Source organism: Ostrea edulis, chromosome 5 (genome assembly GCF_947568905.1).
Source record: "Ostrea edulis chromosome 5, xbOstEdul1.1, whole genome shotgun sequence".
NCBI lineage: Eukaryota > Metazoa > Mollusca > Bivalvia > Ostreida > Ostreidae > Ostrea > Ostrea edulis.
In genome coordinates this window covers 84,868,087-84,879,020 of record NC_079168.1, presented here as the reverse complement: position 1 = coordinate 84,879,020, position 10,934 = coordinate 84,868,087, and the positions used below count along the sequence as shown (strand labels likewise).

At 37.3% G+C, this 10,934-nt stretch overlaps 1 protein-coding gene across 2 annotated transcripts in view; it reads left to right on the top strand.

The window, feature by feature from the left end:
- LOC125651598 (ras GTPase-activating-like protein IQGAP1) overlaps positions 1 to 10,934 on the top strand; it is a 71,810-nt gene that overhangs the window by 29,400 nt on the left and 31,476 nt on the right. For both annotated transcript variants that reach the window (XM_056166542.1, XM_056166541.1), the window contains exons 10-21: positions 2,193 to 2,280; positions 2,714 to 2,874; positions 3,184 to 3,277; positions 4,239 to 4,439; positions 4,747 to 4,910; positions 6,000 to 6,081; positions 6,347 to 6,510; positions 6,748 to 6,838; positions 7,046 to 7,213; positions 8,244 to 8,386; positions 9,168 to 9,338; positions 10,022 to 10,105. In XM_056166542.1, coding sequence (XP_056022517.1) covers positions 2,193 to 2,280; positions 2,714 to 2,874; positions 3,184 to 3,277; positions 4,239 to 4,439; positions 4,747 to 4,910; positions 6,000 to 6,081; positions 6,347 to 6,510; positions 6,748 to 6,838; positions 7,046 to 7,213; positions 8,244 to 8,386; positions 9,168 to 9,338; positions 10,022 to 10,105 — 1,611 coding nt within the window. The remainder of the gene's footprint in view (positions 1 to 2,192; positions 2,281 to 2,713; positions 2,875 to 3,183; positions 3,278 to 4,238; positions 4,440 to 4,746; positions 4,911 to 5,999; positions 6,082 to 6,346; positions 6,511 to 6,747; positions 6,839 to 7,045; positions 7,214 to 8,243; positions 8,387 to 9,167; positions 9,339 to 10,021; positions 10,106 to 10,934) is intronic.

Genomic DNA, 10,934 nt, shown 5'->3' with positions numbered 1-10,934 from the left:
TATAAGTGTGATCTCTTACTGGTATGTGTGATCTCTTACTGGTATGGGTGATCTCTTACTGATGTGGATGTTTAATCTCTTACTGGTATGTGTGTGTGATCTCTTACTGGTATGTGTTATCTCTTACTGTTGTGTGTGATCTCTTACTGGGATGTGTGATCTCTTACTGGTATGTGTGATCTCTTACTGGTGTGGATGTTTAATCTCTTACTGGTATGTGTGTGTGATCTCTTACTGGTGTGTGTGATCTCTTACTGGTGTGTGTGATCTCTTACTGGTGTGTGTGATCTCTTACTGGTGTGTGTGATCTCTTACTGGTGTGTGTGATCTCTTACTGGTATGTGTGATCTCTTACTGATATGTGTGTGTGATCTCTTACTGGTGTGTGTGATCTCTTACTGATATGTGTGTGTGATCTCTTACTGATATGTGTGTGTGATCTCTTACTGGTGTGTGTGATCTCTTACTGATATGTGTGTGTGATCTCTTACTGGTGTGTGTGATCTCTTACTGGTGTGTGTGATCTCTTACTGATATGTGTGTGTGATCTCTTACTGGTGTGTGTGATCTCTTACTGGTGTGTGTGATCTCTTACTGGTATGTGTGATCTCTTACTGGTGTGGATGTGTGATCTCTGGTGTGGATGTGTGATCTCTTACTGGTGTGGATGTATGATCTCTTACTGGTGTGGATGTGTGATCTCTTACTGGTATGTGTGTATGATCTCTTACTGGTGTGGATGTTTAATCTCTTACTGGTATATGTTATCTCTTACTGGTGTGTGTGATCTCTTACTGGTGTGTGTGATCTCTTACTGGTATGTGTGATCTCTTACTGGTGTGTGTGATCTCTTACTGGTGTGTGTGATCTCTTACTGATATGTGTGTGTGATCTCTTACTGATATGTGTGTGTGATCTCTTACTGGTGTGTGTGATCTCTTACTGATATGTGTGTGTGATCTCTTACTGGTGTGTGTGATCTCTTACTGGTGTGTGTGATCTCTTACTGATATGTGTGTGTGATCTCTTACTGGTGTGGATGTGTGATCTCTTACTGGTATGTGTGATCTCTTACTGGTGTGGATGTGTGATCTCTGGTGTGGATGTGTGATCTCTTACTGGTGTGGATGTATGATCTCTTACTGGTGTGGATGTGTGATCTCTTACTGTTGTGGATGTGTGATCTCTTACTGGTGTGTGTGATCTCTTACTGGTGTGTGTGTGTGATCTCTTACTGGTGTGTGTGTGTGATCTCTTACTGGTGTGTGTGTGTGTGATCTCTTACTGGTGTGGATGTGTGATCTCTTACTGGTGTGTGTGATCTCTTACTGGTGTGGATGTGTGATCTCTTACTGGTGTGGATGTGTGATCTCTTACTGGTGTGCATGTGTGAACTCTTACTGGTGTGGATGTGTGATCTCTTACTGTTGTGGATGTGTGATCTCTTACTGGTGTGTGTGATCTCTTACTGGTGTGTGTGATCTCTTACTGGTGTGGATGTGTGATCTCTTACTGGTGTGTGTGATCTCTTACTGGTGTGTATGTGTGATCTCTTACTGGTGTGTGTGATCTCTTACTGGTGTGGATGTGTGATCTCTTACTGGTGTGTGTGATCTCTTACTGGTGTGCATGTGTGAACTCTTACTGGTGTGGATGTGTGATCTCTTACTGGTATGGATGTGTGATCTCTTACTGGTGTGTGTGATCTCTTACTGGTGTGGATGTGTGATCTCTTACTGGTGTGGATGTTTAATCTCGTACTGGTATGTGTGATCTCTTACTGGTGTGTGTGATCTCTTACTGGTATGGATGTGTGATCTCTTACTGGTGTGGATGTGTGATCTCTTACTGGTGTGGATGTGAGATATCTTACTGGTATGTGTGATCTCTTACTGGTGTGTGTGATCTCTTACTGGTGTGTGTGATCTCTTACTGGTGTGTGTGATCTCTTACTGGTATGTGTGTGTGATCTCTTACTGGTGTGGATGTGTGATCTCTTACTGGTGTGTGTGATCTCTTACTGGTATGTGTGATCTCTTACTGGTATGTGTGATCTCTTACTGGTGTGTGTGATCTCTTACTGGTGTGTGTGATCTCTTACTGGTGTGGATGTGTGATCTCTTACTGGTATGTGTGTATGATCTCTTACTGGTATGGATGTGTAATCTCTTAATGGTATGGATATTTTTCAGAGTATGGATCCGGAGACTTATGAACATGATGTGTATGATGAATTACTCACACAGGCAGAAATTCAGGGCAACATAAACAAAGTCAATGGTAAGTTAAGAGTGTGGCAGGGCTATTTTTGCAATATCATAATAGGTCAGTCCATGACAGAAAGTTTGGGCTACAATGGCAATGTCTGTCCATGGCAGAAGTACAGGGCAATATGTAGAAGTTGGTGATTTGTCTGTTCATCTAAGTCATGATAGGGCAATATTAGCAATATTATCAATGAATGGTAGGTCAGTCAGTGATTGACAGTTCAGGCTACTGGCAGTATCGAGTCTGTCCATGGCAGAAATACAGGGCAATATAGATGAGTTTGTCTTTTTTATCTCAGAAATAAAGGGCTATGCAAATGAAGTATATGGGAAGGTGGCCCACAGAAAATGTAAAGTCATTGGTTGTAACCTCACTGCAGTGTCAATGAGAATAAGCAATGGATACAAAACCAGATAAAATACCTAGGATTGCTTCTATTTTTCAGCTACTGTTTCCATGGAAAGACTAAATGATGCTTTAACAAAAGGTGACAATGCTATTATATTACAAATTCTGAAATCCCCAAGTCTGGGCATCAGAGGTGTTCAGGATGAAAATATAGATTATTATGTGCAACGATTGGAAGAAGTGCGGGATGTGAAACAGGTAACCTTTTGGAAACAACAGAGGTTGTAATAACGCTTTGAATTCATTTTGCGACTTGCACATGTACATTATTTTTAAATGTCTCTGTTCCTATGCTCATCTTGTGTGGATTATTTCCCATTTATTATTTTATAGCGCATTATGTTATTTAATTCATTAATGTTACATTATGAATATTTAATTTATTAATGTTACATGGTAAATATTTAATTTATTAACGTTACTTATAACGCTTTCATTGAGTATGCTTTTACAAATGTCCAAACAGGAAATCAATCTTTTTTTTTTTTTTTTTTTTTTTTTAATCAGAATAACAACAGCAATGAAGTTGTTGCTTTAGAAAAAGAGGAAATCCAGCAGGCTGTTAACATGGGGAACTTAGATGCTGACAAGGAATATCAGAGTAATCCATTAATGTTTACGAATTCTGAGAAACGCTGGAGATATAAATTAAGACTGTTCATGTAAAGTATTAAAGCAAGGAATTTGTTTTCCTGTGAATCAATACCACGTGTACATTGTATGTTATTGATGACTCTTTACCTCATTGCAAATTATTATACCCCCCGCAACAAGTTGTGGGGGGGGGTATACTGAAATCGAGCTGTCCATCCGTCTGTAGACGCAGTGGTTTCCGGGCTCTAAAGCATTATCCTTTCCACCTACCGTCACCATATCATATATATGGACTACCCATGGGATGAAGATGTTCCCTATCGATTTTGGGATCAAAAGGTCAAAGGTCAAGCGCACTGGACATTGAAGTAGCAATATGGTTTCCGGGCTCTAAAGCGTTATCCTTTCGACCTACCGTCACCATATCATATATATGGACTACCCATGGGATGAAGATGTTCCCTATCGATTTTGGGATCAAAAGGTCAAAAGTCAAGCGCACTGGACATTGAAGTAGCAATATGGTTTCCGGGCTCTAAAGCGTTATCCTTTCGACCTACAGTCACCATATCATACATATGGACTACCCATGGGATGAAGATGTTCCCTATCGATTTTGGGGTCAAAAGGTCAAAGGTCACGCGCACTGGACATCGAAGTAGCAATGTGGTTTCCATTTAAATTCTTTAACGGCTTTTTTCATCGCATGGAGATGCTGTGTTCCTAGATAATCCATTTCTCCCTACAAACGAGAATACCCAAGGTTTGTCATGCCATTTGTTTTTTACACTCAGAAAAGAGGTAGTTTATACCTATTACCAACACCCTTTAGGAGATTGGGGTAAGCGGGGGGTATTCTTAGTGAGCATTGCTCACAGTACCTCTTGTTTAAAATTCAAAACTTAATATGGAAGAAATTTGAATTTTCAAGAATAACAACGGTAAATTTCATTTTTCTATCCTTGCAGGAGCACGGGCTGTTGATCTTATAAATGAAGCCATTGACAGCTGTGATGCGGACCAATTACTAAAAGCTCTACAGAAACCGGAAGCCCAGTTGCCTCCTGTATTTGATTTTGCTAATGCTCTTTATTTTGAAGAGTTCCACAACATGCGAGATGAAAAGCAATCAGAGTTAGATTATGATGAAATTTCAGCAGCTGTTAGAGGTGATTTTTGAAATTACAAGAATTTTTTTATGTATGAGAATTGTTGTCAATGAAGATGAAAGATATTAATTTAATTATTCCAATTTCCTTTTTCTTTGTCTGTTAATATAATTCTGTCTCCACAGAGAAACTATTCAACAGTCTTCAATCCATCTTAACATAACTTTCTGTTTTTGTCCTCCACTTTAGAAAAAGCGGGAAATATTTATTTGGGTGTGATGGATAGTCCATCTGCGCTTGTTTTTAGCAATGAAACATAGCTTTGCCTTTTTGATATTTACTGAATTTCTTCTTTACTGCTTTTCAGTGCTTTCATCTGTAGCTAAAATTAACGAAGCTGTTGATGTCGGAGATCAAGAGAGGACGTACAAGGCTCTATGTAATTCAGAGGCTTGCATTCCAAATCTGGATGAAACTAACGCTGATCGATACCAAATTCTGCTTCAAGAGAGTAAAGAAGCCAAATCAGATGTAATTTTTTTTAATCACATATTTTTATTTCCTATAAATTTCTTAGCTTAAGATTTTATGAATATTAAAACAGCATCAGATTTTATTTTATTCTACAATGATTATTTGTTGATGCATTTGTTTTACTTGTATGATCAATGCCTGTTAAAAAACTATGGAAATAAGAAAAATTTTCCTCATACAAGGTATATGTGACCTTGACCTTTCCAGAATGACAGTGAGAGACCTTGGTCCAAAAGATTAATAACTGCTGAAATATTATTGAAATGAAGGTTTTTCATGCATAAGATATATGTTCTGAGTGACCTTGACCTTTACAAAATGACCTTGGGTGACTTTTGTTTGAAAGCCATTTGCTTGTTATTTAAGTGTGTGATACATGATCAATACCTGTTCAAAAACTGTTGAAATAAGGACTTTCTTTACATAAATATATGTTGAGTGACCTTGACCTTTCAAAAATGACCTTGTTCCAAAAGTCCCTGCCCAAAGGAATATTTGTGATCAATTATAATCAATTTCTGATGAATTAGGAGATAGGAGGTCAGACAGACCAACAGATAGACAAGACAACTATATATGCTCCCAAGAAAATTTTCCAGGGACCATAAAAATATACAATGTAGCTATCATCCCAAATAAAAATGCACACGATGTTTCCATCATCCTAACATGAGTTATGAATAAATGTCCATACAAATAAGTGATGGGCAAATGGCTTTCAGAGAAAGGTCATTTTTAAAGGTCAGAGTCGCTAAACATATAACTTTGTATATGAAAAAAAACCACTTCATTTCAACAGCTATTAATCATTGTGTGAGTCATTCGTCATATGAAGTATTTGATAGGTTAGATGCAGTTTGGGGAGCATCCATTGGTTTTACTGATATTCTTGTTTGTAGATGAAGTTTGGGGAGCATCCATCGGATTTACTGATATTCTTGTTTGTAGGATGATAGTGACTGTATATAGAATGATAGTAACATTATCCAGTGTACATTTTTACGACCTTGTGTGTATTTTTTGGATGATAGCAACATTATATATGTTTTTGGATGGTTAGTGATGGTGTATAGTTTTCTGTTACAGAGTCCTTGTGACCTGCTGACCCATTATGAGATTTGCACCTGTGTAGACCAAGTCAATCAACAAGTCATTGAGGAGCATCAAAGTTAGTGAAAGCTTCGTGTTGATGAAATTTTATCATTACACTTAAGTTTTGGGAAATGATTATGTAGTTGTCTGATGTGTGTAGGTGCTGAGATAAAGCAAGAGAGTTAAGTACGCATTTCTCGTGGAAATTCCCACAATTTGGAGCCCTCTGATTTTTGCTTCATTTTTCTAAAACTAGAGGCATGACTTGAAAACATGGAACTTGCCAAGTCATGTGTTTGAAACAAATGAGTTTTTAATACTCATTTTTATGATAATTTCAGGAATTGAAGCACTAAGACACATAAACGAAGCCATAGGAAAGGGGGATCCTAAGACGACTTTGGAGGCATTGCAGACCCCTGAAGCCAAATTGCAGGATGTTGTGGAAGCCCAGGACTACCGTTATCATGTACTTCTCGTACGAGAGAAAGTGAAAAAGTCCGAGGTAAAGCGTCAAATGATTTACAATGCTCAATTCGATTCGCTGTCTTTATTTATCAATGTCCACATCTGATCTTACTTAACGGGGAAATTCAGCGTAAAAGGAATTATGATTCAGATTTATTTTGCTTCTACTTGTATAGAGGATTAGATAAGTATTTCTGAATGATGAGGGCGGGGAAAGCTTGATGCTCATAAATTAACATTGGTAAGGTAGTCTATTCCATGTGCGTATTTTCAGAAAAGCCATGATGAAGAAGTGGAGCTGTGGGTGGAGGAAATTCAGACTGCGGTTGAGAATGCCAATAGGGATGCTCAATTTGGAGTGAAATGTCAGTTCCTTCATGAATATATTTCTTATTTCAAATCTTGATGACAAGCTTATTTAAGTAATGATTCTCTGCTCCTAGTTACAAAGCTTTGTAGTAATCAATGTATGTGTAAAACGGTCTATAGAAAGATAATCTTGATCTAAGAGAACCGGTTTGTTGTTTTCAAAAAAAATTGTAAAGTTTCCTGGCATATATTTTTTTGATCAGTGTCTGAAGGAGTGGAGAATGTAAATGTTGCAATCAATGAAAATGACGCCAACAAGCTGTTAGAGAACATGGCTGTCCCAGAACTCGCCATTCACAGTGTGATCACAGATTGTAAGGGGACGTACCTGGAGAAATTGCGTGAAGCCAGAGAGGAGAAAAAAGATCAAGGTAATTAAATCGGCTGTCATGATAGTGGAGATATTGAAGAAGAGTGGGGAACTTGATGTGAAAGGGAGGGACTTATCAAGGTAGTGGCGAAATGAGAGGAAATTACAGGTACTTTGTAACAGACATAGATTAAAGGAAACATACAGGGTTATCTTTCTTTTTATTTGTTTTTACCTGGAAGGAGGACATTTTTGACATGTGTTTAAAGAAAAGAGGTAATTTCTGGCATTAATAATGAAAGGATGATGCAATGTTTAAAGAAATTAAGAAACATTCCTTAAAGAAATTGTGACATAGAGCGTATGACCTTGATATGATATTGTGACAGAGCGTATGACCTTGATATGATATTGTGACATAGAGCGTATGACCTTGATATGATATGTGACATAGAGCGTATGACCTTGATATGATATTGTGACAGCGTATGACCGTTGATATGATATTGCTGTATGAATTATATGGGAAATATGTTATAGTAAGCTTTGTGTCAAGATATGGTGAGCCACCATATTATGTAATACAGGTATGTAGAATTTTAAGGAGGACTGAGACTCGAACTGAAAATGTATTTTGGCAATAAAGTCATGCCTAACATGTCACTCAAATAATAATGAAAGAACACAATCTAACAAAAGAATGGGTATCCTTGTTGGTTTTCGAGGAAAGAAATCTTTGAAATTTAGGTTTTGCAATGTACATGTTTAATGAAAAGGATGATAAAAGTCTCCATAAGGATTTGAAAGCAATCTAACAAGCTAAAATTCTAGGTCACTATTGATCTTTGATTGATCTTGGTCGCTATTGATCTTTGATTGATCTTGGTCACTATTGATCTTGGATTGATAATAACTCTTGACTGCTGAAGTGTATACCCACTAGGCATTTAAAAAACAACTCTATAAAAACATTGATCAGGGCAGATCACTCAACCTGCTTGAAACAGTTCTGTGTTAAGTGCATCTGCAGTCCTTCATGATGCATATTCTCAGTGTTGTCATTCAGTGACTACAATGGCACTTATTTTTAGGGAAGAGTGGAAGTGGGTGGATGATGAACAGATTGAAGGATGGGTCCAAGTTCTACTACAATACACAAACGAAGGATTACAAGTGGTCACGCCCAGAAGATGTGGTCAAGGATCACGGGCTACTGAACAAGGAGGAAATTCAGGTAAAGAGTTTTAAGAGCCTGTGCAGTGTAACCTAAGATTGAGGGATAAGTAAGATCAAAGAGTGTGGATAGGTTTACCTATAATTAGTGTTTGTACTAATGGTACTTCAATATACAGTAAAACATGATTATAGCGAAACTCCAGAGCCAGCGAAAAACAGTTCATTATAACTAGACTTCATTATACAGTAGAACACGGTTATAGTGAATCTCCAGGGCCAGTGAAAAACAGTTCATTATAACCAAACTTCATTATACAGTAAAACATGATTATAGCGAACCTCCAGGGCCAGCGAAAAACAGTTCATTATGACCAAATATTTTTTGACATGTTATATATTATGAATTAAAATTATAGATAATACAAAAAGGAATACAATTGAAATTTCTTGACCTGCAGACATGGTCCTGGCAATATTATGCAGTTATTGACTGGGTCAGAGGACAACAGCTGTTATGTTTGACCCAAGAATGGATCTGTTGCCCGAATCCTTATCCTAATTGATAATCAATAATTCCTTTTTTCATGTTTCTTTTCTGCCTTTCATATGATAAATTCTTTATTTCCGCCAATTTATGAACCCACAAATGTGTCTAAAATGGGAAAAAAAAAAACCTCGAAAATTACAACCCGTGAAATTATTCCCCTATACAGTATACGGGGGTGAACTTGCATGCGAGTACAGATGATAGAAATGTAAAATTGTGTTGCATTTACTTACACTCCAGTAAATTTTGTCTGACAGCATTTCAAACAGTTTCTGAACTTGATCTTTTGCAGCGAGTCATTTCAAATGTGACAGCAGCACACGATCGAGAACATTTGTTTATGTCGAACGAAAATCTGATCGTCAAAATCCAGGCAACTTACAGAGGTTACCAGGCCAGGAAATCCTACAAAGAGAGACTGGATTTCATGAAACGGCAGCTTCCTCTGATTTTGAAGATACAGGTAATGAACAGAATTGGGTTCACAGCTAATTTATTGCGTATATACTTGCCTATAAGTCGGATTTTGGGGAGTTAAAGATTGGTCCAAAACTATATCTGACTTATAGGCGAGTCCTTAAAAAGATTAGCATTTTTTTGGACAGCGTAATGTAGAGTGTATTTTAAACAACTTAGTACTCCGACGATTATCATAATTGACGTTGAATGGACACGTTATATTATTCATGCATTCTAGGATTATATGCATAAAGTACAAGTATTTACATATTTTAATGATTTTATTCATCGTAAGTGTATATTATTGAAATTGATTTGTTGAGAAAATGAATGAATATCAGCGCATTTCAAAAAGTATTACTTGAAACAGAGGTGAAAATGTAAGAAATTGTCAACCGATATTACGACTTATAATCCCTCCAAAATAGCCTACAAAATATACAACCGACTTATCGTGGATTCAGCAGTTTTCACAGACGTCAAATTTTGTGAATTTGTTTAAAAATAGTTTTGTTGATACATAATCATGTAGAAAGCTTGGGAGTGAAATGTAATCACGACTGGAGTACTTGATTTATGGGTCTGGCAGAAAAAACAGAACTTGGTATTTGACTTTTATACCAGTACTCTCCAGTTCATGTTTCTTTTGACATGTGACTATAAGTTTGATTTGATTGGATGTTTCAGTCGAAATGGAAAATGGTCTTACAGAAGAAGAAATACAGGGACAGACTGAAGTACATGAAAGAGAATGAAAAGGCAGCCATTAAAGTATGCATCTACAGTGCAAGAATAATAGAATTGCTTGCTAATGATAAGTACCTGAGTCACTCAGGTGACCTATTGCCATTGGTCTTCGTCCTTCGTCATGCATCCTCCATTAACAATTTTACATTTTTAACATCTAAGCCAATTGTTGCCATTTTTGGTGTGAATCATTTCTAGGATAAGAGGAATATGAATTGTGAAATTTATGACCTTACCACCCCTGGGGCCTCATGGGCGGGGCCAAATATGCTGGAAAAGGCCATATTTTGAAAACTCTTCTCTACTCCTACACATGTGGGAGAAAACTGAATGCATGGATATGATGTCCATGAAGCCTTCTACTAAAACTGTGAAATTCATGGCCGCTAGGTCAGGGGTTCAGGCCCTACGGCAAGGCCAATATGACCATATAGTGAAAATGTATTAAATCTTCCAAAAATCTTCTCAACTCCCATTGTATATTCAAGAAAAACTAAGTGCATGGTTATGATGTCCATGAAGCTCTCTACCTAAATTGTGAAATTCATGTCTCCTGGGTCAGGGGCTCAGGGATCAAATTCTACATTCTAGATACATTGAATAAGGAATATATATTTTTAAAAAAAAATCTTATCCATAACAGCAAGGCCATGTTAGTCAGATTGATATTGAAGCATCCCCATGTTGTGTGTATTCAAGTTCGATTAAGTTACATCCCCATGGGGCTATGTTGGGGTCATAATATGGTGTAATAATTTGTCATGGGATTAAAGAGGGTAAAAATGATTGAAGAAATGTAGCTCAGGTGAGTGATGTTTCCCATGGGTCTCTTGTGTTCACATTGTTTTAAAGA